General features: G+C 44.7%; 1 protein-coding gene across 1 annotated transcript; it reads left to right on the top strand.

The window, feature by feature from the left end:
• Nucleotides 1-223: 223 nt before the first annotated feature.
• SLC25A47 (solute carrier family 25 member 47) lies at nt 224-10,251 on the top strand (the record flags this gene model as incomplete). The annotated part of the gene is made up of 5 exons (XM_056852060.1): nt 224-271; nt 725-796; nt 1,123-1,305; nt 3,166-3,442; nt 9,971-10,251. Coding segments are annotated over 5 exons (861 nt in total), but the record flags the coding sequence as incomplete, so codon positions are not given.
• Between the last annotated feature and the right edge of the window lie 9,338 nt (nt 10,252-19,589).

The following is a 19,589-nucleotide window of genomic DNA, read 5'->3' as shown; positions in this document are numbered from 1 at the left end:
TCCTCACAACAACCGCCCTGTGAGGCAGGTTGGGCTGAGAGCGTGTGACTGGCCCGAAGTCACCCAGCAAGTTTCCAGGGCAGAATGGGGATCTCCCAAGATCCCAGTCTGATACACATGTGTGGCATTCTCGACGAGCTAAAGTTTTTTTTTGCTTAAAATGATTTTTTCTAGCCTTTGTGAGATTTGAAACGATATAATTATATGTTTTGAAACCTCTGTTTCAGGTGGTGTTAGCGCTGCTGTAGGGTATCCACTGGACACTGTAAAGGTATTTAAAATTGTATTTTTCTAAATACTGCTGAAACAATAGCATATCTAACACTCTCGGAATCAGTTAAATTGGGGAGATCCCTCTCCCTCCCTCCTCACAAGGCTAGAAGCTAGAATGGGAGGGTATGGAGAAGGAGATTCAGCCAAGCGCACAATACCTCTGCCAGAAATCTCCATAACTGGGAGGTAAATAGTTTGACAGAAGGATTCCCAGACTTCCCTACTAATATGCGCTCCCCCCCCCCCATTTCTCTTATTGTTTTCCAGGACTCTCAGATTATAGAGAACAGGAGGTGGTAATGGGGGCTCAAAACATCTTGGCACCTGAGGAAACTCTAAAACATGCTCCTTCCCAGTAACAAATTAAATAACTTGCACCTTACTACTTGACCTAACTGGAGTCAGACTGCTGTCCTTCATATGATATTAACTTACATGCACATTCTTACAGGTCAGAATTCAGACAGAGAAAAGCTATCATGGAATATGGCACTGTATCGTAGAAACTTACAGAACAGAAAAAGTACGTATTGCAAAATCCCTGTTGACTAAAGGCAAGTGGATAGATCTTTCTCTTTCTCTCTGTCTTTATCAATACCTTGAGTTCAGGGAGATAAGGTGGGATAGAAATGTTTTCAATAAATAAATATCTATCCATCCATCTACCTCACACCCATGCACAGAGGAGCAACTTGTTTGTTGATTTGCTTATTAGTAAAAATCTGAGCAAAATTACTCTCTATAAACCGCATATTCTGGAGATTTTGAGTAAATTATGTATTCAAGTGACTCATCCTTTCCCCTCTGTTTATAAAATACATTGTTCTTCTCACTTTCTGTGCATATTAGGTGCCTGGTTTCTTCAGAGGTGTCTCAATGACGATCGTAATGGCATCATTTATTACATCATTTTCGTTTGGGGTCTACAAAAACTTCCTTTACAACATCTGCAGATTAAGATATGGCTCTGCAGACAGGAAGCCATCAAAAGTGGATATATCTTTTGCTGCATGTGCTACTGGTGCAGTCCGGGTAGGTTAAGAGTGAAACAACGCATCGCCAAATAACTGGCAGGAGAAAAGAGTATGCACATGTTTCATTTGGTTATCAGAAGTATTTTCAAAACTATTCTTTAACATTTATTTTAATTTTTTAAAATGGTTCTGTCTGCCTTTTTCTGAAATGTAGACAAAACTGATCCCTACAGTTATATAACTATCATAAAACACTTTAAAAACAGTACATTAGTTCATGCTAAATGCCTTCCCAAAGAGTAAAGTCTTCACAGTCCTTAGCAAATGTGCTAATCTGCATTTCAAAATGCTATTCTAACACCTTTCTCCTTTTCCCACATTCTCTCAATGGCTATTTATTAAAAATATGACTATGTCAGTGCAGAATCTTTTCTTTTAAAGCTCTTATTACAAGAGTACTTGGAATGAACTATTCTAGTCCTTTCCTCCTATGAACAGAGACCCAAAGGTGGTATTTCATGGTGAACACCTGGTAGTCCTGGAACCCTGTCACTTTCGATACAACATGTCATGTACCTAAGTACTGTAGTAAATCCATGCATTGGTCAGAAATGAATGTACAGTGTGCCAAGAATGGCGTCAGGAGTTAGCAAGAGGGCAGACAAGACAGGTGAGGGTGGGGAAGGGCTCAGTGGTAGAGCATCTGCTTGGCATGCAGAAGGTCCCGTGTTCAATCCCTGGCATCTCCAGTTAAAGGGACTAGGCAAGTAGGTCATGTGAAAGACCTCCGTCTGAGACCCTGGAGAGCTGCTGCCAGTCTGAGTAGACAATACTGACTTTGATGGACCAAGGGTCTGATTCAGTATAAGGGAGTAGGGCTGTCAATTCGGTTCGGTCCGAACTGAAAATCAACCGAATTTCCCCTGATTCGGTGATTTTCAGTTCGGACGGATCCGAACTCAAATCTGGCGGGCAACCGGGGGGGCCGAATTCAGCGAGTTCGGGAGTTCGCGAATAAATTCGTCCAATTCGGCCCCCCCTTCAGGGGAGCCCGCTGAAAGGCGCGGGCTGCCCTTTAAACTGATCTGCGCCTCCCAGCTGGGAGGCGCAGATCAGTTTAAAGGGCAGCCCGCCCCCCTTCAGCGGGCTCCGCTGAAGGGGGGCGGGCTGCCCTTTAAACTGATCTGCGCCTCCCGGCCGGGAGGCACAGATGAGTTTAAAGGACAGCCGCGCCTCTCCAGTGGAGCCCGCTGGAGAGGCGCAGCTGTCCTTTAAACTCATATGTGCCTCCCGGCCGGGAGGCGCAAATGAGTTTAAATGACAGCCGCGCCTCTCCAGCGGAGCCCGCTGGAGAGGCGCGGCTGTCATTTAAACTCATCTGCGCCTCCCAGCTGGGAGTCTCAGATGAGTTTAAAGGGCAGCCCGCCCCCCTTCAGCGGAGCCCGCTGAAGGGGGACGGGCTGCCCTTTAAACTGATCTGCGCCTCCCAGCTGGGAGGCTCAGATCAGTTTAAAGGGCCCCCGCGCGCCTTCAGGGAATCCCTGAAGGCGCGCTTCGGCCGAATTTTCCCCCGAACTCCGGATCCCCCCGAATTACCGGGGATCCGAAGCGGGGGAGTTCGGACTTCGGCACGTACCGACCCCACAAGGGTCAAATTCGGCCGAATCCGAACTGTACCGAATTTTTTTTTTTTTGACAGCCCTATAAGGGAGCTTCATGTGTGTTGAGGATAGGTCACTCACTCAGGATCTCTAGGATCTGATTTGGGATGCATGAATGGAAAGAAACCATCTTCATTGGTTGTCAGGGCCACCCAACAATCTTTGCTTGTTTATCCTGGACTTATTTTTCTAGTTCTTCAGAATGCCCAAAGTATCGCAGAAGGATGTTAACTATAACTCCTCTACTTTCCAATAAGGTTGTGCTTCTGGCACCTGCGGAGATAGCCAAAGTGAGACTGCAGATCCAGAAGGAGCCACATCATTTGATGGCACCAACCGACCTCCTTGCCTCCAAGCCCAAGTACCAAGGTGCTGTGCACTGTTTGCGGATGATAATAAAGGAAGAAGGTCTTGCGGGTCTGTACAAAGGATCTTTGGCACTGCTGTGTAGAGACTGCCATTCATTTGCAACCTATTTCCTCACCTATTCTGCCCTCTGTGATTGGCTTACTCCAGTTGGGAAAGACAAGCCAGGTATGTGAAGAAAACACCTTGGGGGCATACAAAACCAGTTCTGTTTTTAATGTATTTGTAGGAATGGTTTGGTTCATGAGCTTTAATGTCCATTTTGCTGTTGACATTCAACAGAGTGGTGCACATTAATTTGTCATCCTTACCCACCAGATGCTTACACTTCATTGTGGAGTATTATAGGCGTATGTTGCATGTAACCATGAAGAATGCAAGATGGAGAATGCAAGAAGGAGTATTATATAAGAACATAAGGAAAGCCCTGCTAGAACACACCAAGGCCCAGCAGTCTGTTCATACAGTGGCCAACCAGGTGCCTCTAGGAAGCCCCCAAACGAGAAGACTGCAGCAGCACCTTATCTGTGTTCCAAAGCACCTAACATGATAGGCATGCTCCTTTGCTTTATGAGAACAGCACAACCATAGATCCATCTGTGGTTAAACAATCAAAAAAGCTCCCAAACGAATGCTGTCTACAAGATCCAGGCAAAAACTATTTGTCAGCATCCAGCTTAATGTGGTCTTGCTCATTCCAGAGTTCCTTTGGATACTTGGAGCAAAGTGGCTGAAACCGCAAGTAGTTTTTGTTGCAGTTTTGGGACTGCAGCGTAACATCCATAAAGCAACTTCTGAAATTGCAGTAGGAGACAACACAACTTGTAATTCTGGGAGAACTCCAGGCCCCACCTGGAGGTTGGTAGCCCTAATAACACAGACTAAAATAGAGTGAAAAGGGGAGAACAATATAGAAGAGAAACACCCACATGACCTAATTATAATAGGAAGGAACTTTTCATCTGATACTCTGATGATTAAGATTCCAGGAAGCTTTAAATAATTTTATCTTTTATCAAAGACATGGTGAGTAAACTATGGGAATTAAATGCATTAAATTAAATAAATAGCTTGTAAACTTGAAGACAGACATTTAAAAAAAGCGGAGGTGTCCTGGCATCTTAGCAACAACTGTCCTTTGGTGGTGGAAAGTGCTGTCAAGTCAGTGTTGATTTATAGCGCCCCTGTAGGGTTTTCAAATCAAGAGACGTGCCATTGCCTGCCTCTGCATGGGCTGAGATAACTGTGTCTGGTCCAAGGTCACCCAGCAGGCTTCATGTGGAGGTAGGGTTGCCAGGTCCCTCTTTGCCACTGGTGGGAGATTTTGGGGGCGAAGCCTGAGGAGGGCGGGGTTTGGGGAGGGACTTCAATGCCATATAGAGTCCAATTGCCAAAGCGGCCATTTTCTCCAGGTGAACTGTTCCCTGTCGGCTGGAGATCAGTTGTAATAGCAGGAGATCTTCTGCTATTACCTGGAGGTTGGCAACCCTATGTGGAGGAGTGGGGAATTGAACCCAGTTCTCCAGATTAGAGTCCACCACTCTTACCTTTACACCACGTTGGCTTTCAGTTGTCCTTTAAGGACCCTAAAAAACAAAACAAAATAAAAAATACCATTTGCATTTTGAGTTTTTGAACCCACCATTTCCCCAAGGTGATTATTCGGAAACATCATTATTTATTTTCACTTAGAGCCGGTCCTGTTATATATATATTGATGGTTTCACATATAAAGGAAAACTCTTCCTAAAGGTCTGTCAGGTGAGTACAGATGTACCTGCAAACAGAAAGCGTTGTGGATGTTTTTGATGTGGAGTAAATTCACCAACCCCTCTACCCGCCTTTGCTGTCCACAAACACAGCCTTCTAGACTGAATGCTGACTATCTTATCCAACTCCCTCCTCATGCTTTTTAAATTTGGTTAGGTGCATGTTTCGCTGATTGATTCTGTGGACAGTCTCTTTGGCTGCGACTCAGAAATACACTCTTGTTCTGGCCTTGATCTGGGGGAAGAGAAAGTTTGCACGCTTGGCCAAAGTGCCGTAAAGCCAGAAATTGCCACTAGAGTCTAGCTGCATGTAGAGGCGCAGTTGCAACATACTAACAGGGGTGGAAATTGCCCAAAATGTGGCAAGCGTGCTCACTGCTAAAATGAAGTATGCTTATTATGTGTATATGCCTTCAGCCTAATATTGCCTCTGTGCAGTTATATTTCATTATATTATAGGATGTTGAAAGCTGTCAACCGCATAGGCTGATAGGAGAAGATGTTGCTTTCGTTGTTTCCTGGTTTTCTTTTCCGTTTTTTGCATCTGAAGGGTGACCCGAGCAACCTTGAGAACCTAGAAAGGCTAACTTTCTCGGATCACTTAACAACCTAAAGGAAATGCTGAGAGTGTTTGCCCTTAGCATTGTGACGGATTTGGGAGTTGTGTTCTGAGCCAAACAAAACAGGAGGTTCTGCTTGGAGTATAATGCAAAGTGTGTTGTGACACACAGGAAAATACTTTTATAAGCTGCCCACCTGCCAAACACACATAGTCAGTTTTGAAAGTATCAATCCCTGTTGAAGAAAGAAAGGGGAAACTGTGGTGGGGGGGAGTCTGGATTAATTCATTTGCCTTTTAATTATTTTACTTCATTTGTATCTTTTTTTTCTCCCCAGTGGAGACACGAAACACTTAATATAGTTCTCCTCTCCTGCATTTAAGCATCACAACAATCCTGTGAGGTAGATTAGATTGAGACTGGTCCAGGGTCACCCAACAAGTTATCATGGCAGAACAGGGATTTGAACCTGGGTCTGCTAGGCTGACACGCTAGCCATTACACCATGTCAAATCCATTTAGACAGATGGGGACACACACAAACACACAGGCACAAAGTCCCATTCCAGTAAGTGGTGTTGCATTGGCAACCCTGAATGCAGGGCAGAAAGATCCAAAAGATGTGTGAGAGTATGTGGAGGGGGGAATTCCAGCATCCTTTTGTATGCATAGGGCTGCCAACATGCAGGTAATATTCACATATTACAATTTCAACAAGACACATACAAAATACTACCCAAAGACATATTAATATAACACTAAGTGCACAATCATAGAATAAGTCGAAGACTTTCTTGGACTTATTCTATGGTTGTCCACTTAGTGTTATATTAATATGTCTTTGGGTAGTATTTTGTATGTGTCTTGTTGAAATTGTTATATGTGAATATTACAGTTTATATTTCTTTATTTGTATAGCATGTTTTGTTATTGCTGCTTATTGGTTGAACTTACGTCACAGCAGGCTAACCTCTTTATCTAGTTCAACGTCCAGGTAATAGCTGGAGATCTCCTATTACAACTGATCTCCAGCTAATAGAGATCAGTTCACCTGGAGAAAAGGGTGGCTTGGGCAATTGGACTCTATGGCATTGAAGTCCCACCCTCCTCAGGCTCCGCCTCAAAAACCTCCCGCCGGTGGCGAAGAGGGACCTGGCAACCCTATGAAGAATAATAAAGAACATAGAAATATAATAAAGAACATAGAAACCTCAAGAATTGTTGTGCTGAGAACTGCTGGTTTCTAGCTTACTTTTTTTTAAAAAAGGATTCCATAGGGAAAGCTATTCAGTAAGGATCTATTTACCTCATGGAGTCCTTGGAACTGGAAGTGAAAACCCTACATACTGCAAGCATGAGGTTTAATCCAAAAAAGGCTCTTAATGTGGGTACCTGCTCACGTATACACATCACCCTTAGTTGGTTAGGGCACAGACTGTTTTACTGAGTTAGTGATTTAAAGATTTGCATTTAAATTCCCAAAGTTCCCTAAACAGATAACATGGGAGCTGCCCCCTGACCCTTCCTTTCTCTGTGTCCATTGTTCTTCCCCACTCTCCCCATTGGTTTTCATGGACTCGCATGTATCTACACGTCTCTCCTGTAGAAACAATGCTTCATACTCCCATATACATGATGCCATTTGTGATAGGGAAAGTACTCTTTAGATTAGGGTTCTCTCTCTCCTCTCGACTGTGACTTCAATATGAACTGAATCTGTGACTGAGCAAACTCTGCTGTATTAGAAACAAACTTGTAGGCATGGCTGAGGGTGAATGGCACCGAATCATAGTGGTACAACTGCAGAATATGAAACTTTAAGCTGCTTTATGCAGCGTCAGATGATTGGTCTATCTAGCTATCCAATCGCTGCCTCAGATTCTGTGACGGGTGGCATCAGGGGTTGACCCTGGGGCCTTCTGCATGCAAACTCAGGTGTTCTGCCACTGAGCCACAGCCCCTCGAATAAGTTGGCACAGGCTGTGCAAATTGCATGATGTGGTCAGAGTACCCATTATGAAAGGCTGTTTGAACTTCTGTTGTGAAATCGGTTGACTAATAGAGCCTGCCTTCTGATGTCATCCTACAGTTCTTCCTCTCTACAAGGATTTTTTTTTATTATTTAAAAAAGGGACACACAAATGTGTCCCTGGTTTCTTAATAACCGAGGCCATGCTTGCTTTTAAATGCACAATTAGACATAACATTCAAAAAGGGTTCCAAGAGTGCTGAAAGAGCATTAGTATATTTATCCAGCTCTTACTGTTACTGTGTGTGTGTGTAAAGTGCCTTCAAGTCGCAGCCAACTTATGGTGACCCCTTTTTGGGGTTTTCATGGCAAGAGACTAACAGAGGTGGTTTGCCAGTGCCTTCCTCTGCACAGCAACCCTGGACTTCCTTGGTGGTCTCCCATCCAAATACTAACCAGGGCTGACCCGGCTTAGCTTCTGAGATCTGACGAGATCAGGCTAGCCTGGGCCATCCAGGTCAGGGCCTTACTGTTACTAGAGGTGTACAATTCTGCCACTGGAGCAGGGAGAATTGCATGAGAATTGCTCCTGCCCAAATGATTAACTACTTGATGGATTTTAATTTTTGCCCTTGGCTCTCTCCAGCACCTGAGGTCAGCACCCCTCCCAAGCAATGCCTGGGGAGGAAGTCATTGGCAACCAGTGGGACTCCAGGGGGAGGAACAGGGAAATGGGGGGAGGGCAACAGCAGGCGACAGCCTAACTGTTAGGCCCTAACATCACTTGTGGGAAAACCCACAAGTCAGGTTACGCCTCTCTAACAATCACCAGAAATTCTATGAGAAAACCATCGAGTTTCCAACGATTCCTAGAGTGGATTAACATCACTTCTGTGTAGGGTTGCCAGGTCCCTCTTCGCCACCGGCAGGAGGTTTTTGGGGAGGAGCCTGAAGAGGGTGGGGTTTGGGAGGGGAGGGGCTTCAGTGCCATAGAGTTCAATTGCCAAAGCGCCCATTTTTCTCCAGGTGATCTGATCTCTATCGGCTGGAGATTAGTTGAATTAGCAGGAAATCTCCTGCTACTACCTGGCAGTTCAGCAAACTAGCACTTCACAAGCTAGACACAATGATTATAAAGTAGTGGTATTTAATAACATATCCACCACTGATAGTATGTAGGCAAAAACATGTGTTGTTAATTATTGCCTTAAAAGTAACACCAAAGAGAGGACTATGCCTTGTTACAAACAAATAACAGTATTATATATATATTATCCATGAAAGGGGGTGCCAACCTCCCTTTCTTCCACAGATATGCTTCTTGAGAGTAGCAATTCAGTAGTGCAGTTCTCAACAGAAGCCCGGTGATCTTTCTGTTTCAGCGATTAACGCCTTCTTCAGGGACCAACGCAGAGAATGCTAACCTTTGTTTACCACACACTACCTGGCAGTTGGCAACCCTACTTCTGGGTTCTCCTCAGAAGTGATGTCACACTGTTGCCCAATGACAAGTTTTGTACATTATTTTTCTTCCACCAGCTGCAGCAGAAACGGTGGTGGGAAATGGGAGCTGGGGTGGGGGAACCCCCTTCCCAGAGGGAAACTGGCAAGCCTGTCTGTGAACAGTCTTGCTAGTTTGTCTGCTGAAACCTCCCACCCCCACTGCCCCAATCCCCACCCTATAGAATGGCGGGAGCAAAACAGGGGAGGGCTAGGAATTACCCACATGGCTATGGTTATTACCTCAGGGTTTTGAGGACTTCCTAGAGCATATTGTGAAGTCATTTTCCTCACTGTCCACCCTCAAAGGCTCCCCCCAATACCTTCCTGGCTGGCAACCCTATCTGTGAGTCTTATAGGGTTAGTTATAAGATTAACAGGAAATGTTTTAGAAGTGGAAATGCTAGGAGCCCATAACCAGAACCAGCGGGTTGAAATTAAATCAAAAGAGTTTCCGTCTAGACATTAGGAAGAATTTTCTACCAGTTAGAGCAGTTCCTCAGTGGAACAGGCTTCTTTGGGAGGTGGTGAGCTCTCTTTCCCTGGAGGTTTTTAAGAAGAGGCTAGATGGCCATCTGTCAGCAATGCTGATTCCTTGACCTTAGGCAGTTCATGAGAGGGAGGGCATCTTGGCCATCTTCAGGGCATGGAGTAGGGGTCACTGGGTGTGTGTGGGGGAGGTAGTTGTGAATGTCCTGCATTGTGCAGGGGGTTGGACTAGATGACCCTGGTGTCCCTTCCAACTCTGTGATTCTAAGTGCCTTGCAACTGTATCATTTAAGAGTTTTTGCACATTTTGAATAAAACTGAGCATAGGATCTTTGCTTTACAACCTGTGTATTTTTTTAGAGGATTTACTGAATATTAAAAACAGTCCTTTTCTCTTACGTGTTTGCAGACCTCTGGGCTGTTCTTCTTTCTGGTGGCTGCGCTGGAGTGCTGGGTTGGGGCGTAGCAACCCCCATGGATGTCATTAAAGCTCGGATGCAGGCCGATGGTGAAGGGCATCGCAAATACACTGGGCTGATGCACTGTGCCAGGGAGAGCATCAAAGAAGAGGGAGTGAGAGTTCTTTTCAAGGGCCTCGGACTCAACTCCGTCCGGGCTTTTCCTACAAACATGATGATCTTCTTTACATATGAAGCTGTGCTGAGGCTCGGGGAGCGTTTGGCGAAGTGAAGGGGCTGCTGACCATTTTGAAGGGTTTCATTAAAATGCTGAAATGGCTTTCTCTCAAAAAAGAAGGCGTTCTTTGAAACTAGAAAGGGAGGGAGGGAGGAAGCGGGCACTGGAAATGCACAGAGGGTTGCCAACCTCCAGGGGAGGCCTGGAGTTCTCCTGGAATTACGACGGAACTCCAGACTGCAGAAAGCCGTTCTCCCAGGGCAGGGGTCGGCAAACTTATTAGTCAAAACAGCCAAATATCAACAGTACAACGACTGAGATTTCTTTTGAGAGCCAAATTTCTTAAACTTAAACTATATAGGTAGGTACACTGTTTATTAACTTAATAAACTTTAATTAAAGTTTTAAGTCTTAATTAAACTATTGGTACACTGAATAAAACTTGATATCATACTTAATATTGATCTTATTTATTGATAAAAATTAAATTGTAAGTCCCTGCCATTTCCCCCTCCCCTTGTCTGGAGGCCTGGTCTACCACCATAAAAGCCTATTGGTAGACCTGGCCTCCGGCCGAGTCCCATTGGGAGGCCAGGTCTACCCATTGGCTTTCTTGGCAATAGACCTGGCCTCCGGAGGCCATAGAAGCCAATGGGTAGACCTGGCCTCTGAAGGGGGACTTTTTCCCCTCCTCGGAGTCCAGGTCTACCACCAAGAAAGCCAGTGGGTAGACATGAGTCCCAATGGAAGCCAGGTCTACCAACAGCTGATAGGCGGGCGGGGGGGGGCAGGAATCGCTGAGCTGCCCACCCAGCAATCGCGCGGCTAGAAGGGAGGGGAGGCTTTAGCCTCCCAACCATTGAGGGCAAGGGAAAGGGGGACCCGGCCATTCTCCATGGCAGGAAAAAAAAAAAAGAGAGACAGTGCGCCCGCTCGCCTGCTCTCTCTCGCTCTCTCTCAGGCGCGCCGGCTCCACAGCCCGGCTGCCGGTGCGAGCGGGCGCGAGAGCAGGGGCTCCGAACCAAGTTCGTAGAGCCGCACTCAACGGGCCAAAGAGCTGCATGCGGCTCAGGAGCCACAGTTTGCAGACCCCTGCCCCAGGGGAACCTCAGAGTCTAGGAGAAATGGAAGACCTAGAGTGGCTGCAAAGAGCATATGCTCTAAGACTTCCATTTTGTCCAGAAAAGCTGGATTTGGCAACCCTACTGGAACAAAATATGCCATAGACTCAAATAATTTGGATTGGAGTTCAATGTCCACCAGAGGCTTACCTTACCTCTGTTGAGTGATGTGAACGTTGATTCTACTCTGCTGGGCCTTTTATACTGGAATGTAGTTATATAGTTGATATTTATACTGGGATATACTGGGTTACCTTTAGATAGTTGTATTTAGAGTTTTATTGGCTTCACATTTCATATGAATTGCAGACCACCTTATCTGAGACTTTTGTCTGAACAACTGTCTCAGACTCCTAGAAATTAAAACAAAACAAGTAAATATGTTTTCCACCTGAATACGTCATTAAATAACAGTATGTAAGACTAAAGCTTCTCTGAAACTTTGGGAAATCCCTGCAAACCAATGTCCTAAAATGCTAAGAGAAATCCAGTTAAAGAAATTCTAAATTGCTCTTGGATCCATCCAATTAAGAATGGAGCAAATGCACAGAAGATTCCCCCCCTGCAGTTCTCTTCCTGTTGCAGCCCAAATGCCCCCCAGGGGTTGCTTCTGGAAGTCAGGGGACACTAGAGAACAGTACCGGGGACTTATGTACACCCACAATTGCCTTATACTGAGTCAGACCATTGGTCTATCACACTTCCTATTGTCTGTTCTGATTAACAGCAACTCTGCCTTGACTCAGGAGACGTAATTAATATCACAGATTACCTGGGGCCTTCAGTTACATAGCAGATATTCTGCCACAGAGCTGCAGCCCTTCCCATTAAATTACAGCAAGAGAGGGAAATTGGTAGAACTTGCCCTCCACATCTCTCATGTTCCAATGGAGCAAATGTAGTACAAGAGCGTGGGGTTAAGATTTCTGCTGCTTGCTCCTTCCCTTGGGCTGCATCCTACACCATTCCCATGAATCTCCTAACACTCAATAATGTATGTAGGGTTTAGGGGCCTCCATGCTCCAGGCCTCAGCCGTTCCCTTAGCCATAGGGTTGCCATCTCCGGGTTGGGAAATACCTAGATTTTGGGGGTGGAGCCTGAGGGGGATGGGGTTTGGGGATGGAAGGGACTTCAATGGGGTATGATGCCACAGAGTCTACCTTCCAAAGTGGCCATCATCTCCAGGTGAATTGATCTCTGTCGCTTGGAGATCAGTTGTAACTCGAGGCAATCTCCAGTGACCACTTGGAGGCTGGCAACCCTACATCCATCATGCCCTTTTTTGTCCTGCGTGAGCTTGCAGAGCCTTGTAACTGGAGAGGGGAGGGGTTTTGCAGCACCTGGTTCCTCCCCCTCTCCACTGGGTCTCTCTTGCCCAGTCTGGAAAGAGACCCTAAGCACCTCCTCACTGGCCTGCTTCTAAGCCCCTTATGGCACTGCACATGCGCAGTCAATTTGCCTGAAGTCTCACAAGAACTAGCAGTCTCGTGAACCTTCAGGGGACTCATGGGCTGCACATGCACCCTCTTTCCTCCTCCCATTGCCCTGGCCAGGTTAAACTACCAGCAGCTATTGGTAGTGATGGAGGTGCATACTGCATTCCTGCTAGAGTTGCCAGCTCCGGGTTGGGAAATACCTGGAGATTTTTGGGATGGAGCCTGAGGAGGGGAGGGACTTCAATGCCATAGAAGTTGCCAAACCAATTGCCAAAGCAGCCATTTTCTCCAGGTGAACTGATCTCTTGTCGGTTGGAGATCAGTTGTAACAGCAGGAGATCGCCATCTATTACCTGGAGGCTGGCAACCCTAATTCCTGCTATTGTCCTGGGTGTGGTCTGAGTTGGGGCCTTAAAGGGCCCATACTGTGTTGCTGCTGTTGTAGCAGTTCTCCTTGTTACCACTGTCCTGGTGGGATTCCCTGTTGCAGGCACCATGGGTTCCCAAATGGGCATCCTTTGACTTCTGGTTTAGTCCGGGGACAACTCTTGCAATCGGGGTGGGCCCACTCCTGGACAATGCCTTTTCAGGGCCCTGCAATATGAAGAGGGTAAAGTTCACTTCCATAAACTTACCCCCCCTTCGCAGGTGGGTGAAACCAACACATCACCTACATTCTAACAGATTTAGCTGTTGTCATGCAAATCCAGAGGTCTGCATGTACCCAGATGAAGCTATGACTCCCACGCAGCTTTAAGGCTCTTCTGCCCACAGATACCTAAGGCCTGGACATGCCCAGAGGCATTTCTGGCAGGTGGTACCAGGGTCTCCCTTTGCAGACAGAAGTGAATGAATAAATGGATATATAAATAAAACACAAGAACAAAAGTTGGCTATTAAAACCCAAGATTTCATTGAAGAAGGACCAAACCAAATAAGATTTATGACTAGAGCTGCTACATTTTAAAAGAATGGTTAAAAGCAGCTACAAAGGGTGGGGGTGGGGGACTCCCCATCAGGCCATAATTCTAGAGAAAGGGGGGAGATTACTTCTTTCTCCCCATGCTATTCTCTTAGTGCAAATCACTCTTCTCCATCCTCTGTAGCCACTATTTGCCATACATAGGAGAACTAAATATTACTTGTATACCTTTCTTTGAAAGACAAATAGTACTGGGAGGTGAGTCCATTTGGAAAATACCATAGGGGGAAAAGTTAAACAATCGTCTTCCAGAACTGTGGCCAATCACACATCCTGAGCTACTTTTAAAAACAATGGGAGGTCTGTTCATTTCCTCTAGCCTGTCATTAAGAGAAATATATTGTCAGCCTTAGAATTACAGGGAAAAAATTAACATGTAATAACAAGGTCACAAAATAAATGGATTTCCCACATCAACCAGCAAGTCAAACATAGGGTTTCTGGAGTGCTGCCTCAAGGTCTTTCACACCTGGGACAGGTGAGGGCTCTCTTGGTCTCTGAAACAACTTATTGAGAAAAGAAAAATAGGATCAGAACCAATATCCATGTCACGTGGTGCTTCTGTGGCCCAAACACTGATTTAACTGTGTTTGTTTAATTTCGTGTGTTGCTTTTATCCCATTATTTTTTGATGTGTTTACAATTTGTGAATGTTGGGTCTTCCTCTTTTCCTGCTGCCTTCAGCTTTTCCCAGCATAACTGTCTTTTCCAGTGACTCGTCTTCTCCTAATGTGACCAAAGTACGATAGCCTCAGTTTAGTCATTTTACCTTCTCGGGAGAATGCAGGCTTGATTTGATCTAGAACCCACTGATTTGTCTTTTTGGCGGTCCACGGTATCTGTAAAACTCTCCTCAAACACCACGTTTCAAAGGAATCAACTTTCTTCCTTTCAGCTTTCTTCATTGGCCAACTTCACACTCATATATAGTAATGGAGAATGATGTGGCATGAATTAACTTGATCTTTGTCACCAGCAACAAGTCTTTACACTTGTTAACTTTACATTACAAATTTTATACCCTGCCTTTCTGCCCTCATAAGGGCCACCAAGGCGGCTAATAAATGAAAACATACATAACAAATGAAAACAATCATTGCATTTTAAAGCCATTAAAAGCCACCCTTCCAAAAACCACTTCATTAAAATAATTAAAAAGCTAAAATACATACAAAGACATACAGACAGCAATTACAACATTGGTCAGGAAGGAAGGATCATTGAGGGAACACCAAATGCCATGTTGTTTAGCGGCAAGCTTATTTAATGCCAACTACAGAAACCTTGCAATTGAATATGCATAGTCATAAATGAATCCCAGCAGAGGTTTTGATTTGTGCAGCATGGGAGTTTGGTATTCTAAATGTTGCATTGACCCTGACCTGCTAATGGCTACTTTACAGAACGGGATCTGTTGTGCCAGGCACTGAAGGCACAAGGCCACCAGACAGGATGAGGAAATCCCATTTAACCTTTCTTGTGTAAAATTTGCTTGGCTGGAAGGGCAACCTTTGGTGGGAACAAAATCAGTTGCATAAGAAAAGGTCAATGGCCCTCAATTAACAGCAATGTTACTCTATGGGCAACAATTTAGCACACCTTACCTTTAACAGTTTTCCTATTTGGGCCATTAGAAGCTCATTTATTTCCCCATGTGACATTTTATGGGTTTGGCAAGGATAATTGCCGTTTTTGTGCAGAAAAGAGCATCACGGCTTGCTCGACACAGCACACTTTCTCAGGGTACCCATTTCCATTTTATTGTTACGGCCAATGGCCAGCACACTTTCTCAGGGTATGATGGCAGGAAGGGAAAGAGATGAAGAAAAAAAGCAATGTTGCAGTGGGAAGAAAATTGTATTCCAAAATATTAATAACCCCGATGCGTTTCGCGTTAAGCTTCCTCGGGGGGATCTATACGTATGTCAAAAAATGAAAGAAAAAAGAAAGAAAAAAAGGTTAACAAATGTCTTTTGACTGTTTCCGTTTAATTATATGTTTAAAAATATCTAAACAATGATAAAAGCATGTTTAAAAAGATAGAACTTCTGAGCATGTACAAAGGACACTTAATTGTCAAGAGCCATCAAAACACTGCTAGAAATTTAGAATAAAAATAAGAGAGCTCCTTCACTGATAGATCATAGTAATACCAGAGGGCAAACCTGACGTGCAGACAGCTCCACCCAGTGCATTTCACTTGCACCTTAGGGGTTGGATCCAGCCAGCTTTTTCACTCTTGCCCAATTCCCCTTCACGCCGCAGCTACCATCCCACATGGCTTTTGTTATTGCCCATGGCATATGACTGCCCCTTTAAACTAACTCATGTCTCAGTTTCCAAATTGTGGCAAGTTATCTCCGTGAAGCAGATGCCACATGGATAATTTTTTTTTTTAGCCTTCAAGTCACATATGACTTATGGCAACCCCCGTAGGGTTTTCAAGGCAAGAGATGTTCAGAGGTGGTTTGCCATTACCTGCCTCTGCGTCATGCCCCTGGTATTCCTTGGCAGTCTCCCACCCAAATACTAGCCAGGGTCAAGGCTGAGAGTGTGTGACTGGCCCAAGGTCACCCAGCAAGCTTCCATGGTGTGACTGAGGATTTAAACCTGGGTTTCCCAGGGCCTAGTCTGACACCTTAACCACTACACCATGCTGGTTCTCTATATGAAGAAATAGACATGTCTTATGACAACATTTGGATTTGCAGTTGCAGGCAGGCAGGCAATGTTTATAACTGACTGTGTCACACAAATAGCTCAAAACAAAGTGAAACTCCGAGAGCCAGCGTGGTGTAGTGGTTAAGAGCGGTGGTTTGGAGTGGTGGACTCTGATCTGGAGAACCGGGTTGGTTTCCCCACTCCTACACATAAGGCCATCTGGATGACCTTGGGGTAGTCACAGCTCTCTCAGTCCCACCTACCTCACAGGGTGTCTATTGTGGGGATGGGAAGGTGATTGTAAGCCGGTTTGGTTCTCCCTTCAGTGGTAGAGAAAGTCGGCATATAAAAACCAACTCTCCTTCTTCTTCACTATAGAAGCAAATGTTAACTCCTTCTTGCCTGCCTAGGCTCATCGACACCTATACATAATTAAGAGTAGATTTTTATGCTAGGTGTCTGAATGCACCCCACAGAAAAATGTGTAACCCTTCATAATATTTTACTTATTTAAATATTTATACCCTGTTTTCCCTCTTGGGTTAAGGAGGCTTACAAATAAGAATTAAAACGTCACAGATTAAAACCAAATAACCCCCACCTCGATACCTCTCTCCTCCTCTTCAAAGATGCCTGCTGTTCTTACCCCCCCTCAAAAGACCTGACAAACAAGCAGGACTTGCAGAAGCTCCAATGAGGGGGCTCTCCATCTCTTTAGGAAGCCCATTTCACACTATGGAAGACACAATGGAAAAGGCCTGCCAGCCGTAGGTGGAGCTCAGAAACACATGGGAAGAGATGGTCTTTCAGGTATGTGGGTCTTAAGCTGTGAAGGGCTTTAAATAGGTCATAACAGCTATGACAGTGTTATTGGATCTCCCAGTTTTATTGTATGCAGTTTTGGTTTCTACAGTTGCTGTGCATCATTTAAAAAGCAATTTCCTTTACATTACAAAGCTGTTCCATGAGGTAGTAGAGTCAGGTTAGCTTCTCCATTACTTTCCTAGATTGGTCCTTGTAAAAAAAAAAAAATGGTGATTATGTAAACAGTAAAGCAAAGAATTTGAAAACCAACAGCTGCGATGTTATCAGATGCAACAACCTGTGGTAGCTTGCAATTTCTGTCCACATGCATAGGTATTGCATGCCATCTTGAAACTGGTACAGTTTTAGGATTGCCAAATGCGTTCGGCAGGCCAGATGTACACCAGAGCTTTAAATCTGCACCGACCCACGGCCATGTGCTGATGCTCAAACTATGGATGCTGTGGAAGATCAGGATTGTGCTTGCCCATCTTTCACCCCGCGCTTGTGATTCTGTTTGCATAACTGCCAATGTAAGTACTGCCCAATGAACCTTTGAGTCATAGGCCCAATTCCCATGATCTCTAAGACTTGATTGTGTTTTTGCACAGATGAAAAGAACACATCCATGGGCATGAGCCCTTTGGTAAGCAATTCAGGGGAACGGACTGCAGGCTGATACAAGCATCGCCTGCTTATATAAGCATTTATAAATACTCTGTAAGAGCCCCATGGGAAGAGTGGTAAGCTGCAGTCAAAGCTCTGCTTACGACCTGAGTTCGATCCTGAAAGAAGTCGGTTTTAGGTAGTTTCAAGGTTGACTCAGCCTTCCATCCTTCCAAGGTCGGTAAAATGAGTACCCAGCTTGCTGAGGATAAAGACAACTGGGGAAGGCAATGGCAAACCACCCCGTAAACATAGTCTTCCCAGTAAATGTTGTGATATGGGGTCACCCTATGGGTCAGTAATGACCTGGTGTTTGCACAGGGGACTACCTTTACCTTTTTAAAAATACTGTAGGCACTGAATATGAAGAAAATCAAAACAGGCCCCTGCCTGCAGGCTCCACAATCCAAACAAAACAAATGACACAAATAAAAGAAGATTCATAAGGGAAAAGGGGAGGTTTTTAACATAAGATACCAAGGGGGGAAAGCTAAAAAAGTAGGGCTTATGCAATAATTAACACATGCACTGTTTGAATATCTGCAACAACCCCTAACGAGTTTCCATTAATAGGTGTGGTACAGGAGAAATGTTCATGTTGCCTCTGGAAATGAGCTTTTTTCTTTAAAGCAGCAGAGCTCTTCAAAGCTAGAGCTTAGTATCAGCTGGAATTTCAAGTGCCACACAATTTTCATGCCTACCAGATCTCGAGGTTTCGCTTTGTGTTCTCTGAACTCAAGTTATCTACTAATATATAAATGGATTTAGCCTTACAGGCAACCCCAACCACAGTAATGAAACTGGAGAGCGAAATTTTGCAGCACAGAGCTGACTGCTGTCTCTCAGGAGATGAGCAATCCTGATCTCAAGTAAAGGTTAATTCATGAGCGTTAGAAACTAGAAGTAATGAAATCAAGGTAGAAGACTCAACTGATTTGCTGCTGGGTTGGCCTAGGACATAATTTTATCGTTGGCTGCATAAAACCACGTTACAAGTATATTTAAACACAGGCTTACTGAATGGTGAATATACAATTTGCTAACCTTTCAGAATTTGTTGCATGTAAGTTTATAAACACCTTACAATACATTCAGTATGGAAGCTTCTTTACATATATAGTTTTGCCACCTGCTCATGTAAAAAAACACATCTAGTGACCCCACCACTGATTTAAGATGTAAAAACAGAGGTTCCCGATGAAATGGGTTTCAGTCTGTGTCTGATCCTTATGACACAAAACTAGAATGGAAACTGGGGAGCTTTGTTTCTCTTTTGGTCTTGCAACACAGGTAGCTTATTGAACAGGGAATATTCCATGGGAGGGCCATATTCCGCAGAGTACTTCTTGCAGAAAGATTATCTGAACACCAAAAAGAGAGAGGCACAGATAACTCTCTTAAATCAGTAAAAGAAAGGCAAATAATCCTTTGCCGAGAGACACATCACCACCAACCACAACATAGCCTGAAAACTTTTAGTTCTCAATTACTAGACAGGAGTTGTATCCCAGTACTCCATACGTGTGTGTGTGTACGTGTGTGTGTGTAAAGTGCAATCAAGTCACAGCTGACTTATGGCGACCCCGTAGGGTTTTCAAGGCAAGAGACGTTTGGAGGTGGTTTGCCATTGCCTGCCTCCGCATGGGCTGAGAGTTCTGAGAGAACTGTGACTGACCCAAGGTCACCCAACCGGCTTCATGTGGAGGAGTGGGGAATCAAAC

The sequence above is a fragment of the Euleptes europaea genome, chromosome 6 (genome assembly GCF_029931775.1).
Source record: "Euleptes europaea isolate rEulEur1 chromosome 6, rEulEur1.hap1, whole genome shotgun sequence".
Classification (NCBI taxonomy): Eukaryota; Metazoa; Chordata; class Lepidosauria; order Squamata; family Sphaerodactylidae; genus Euleptes; species Euleptes europaea.
Note: the sequence above shows the minus strand (reverse complement) of the source record. Positions and strands in the feature narration are given on the sequence as shown.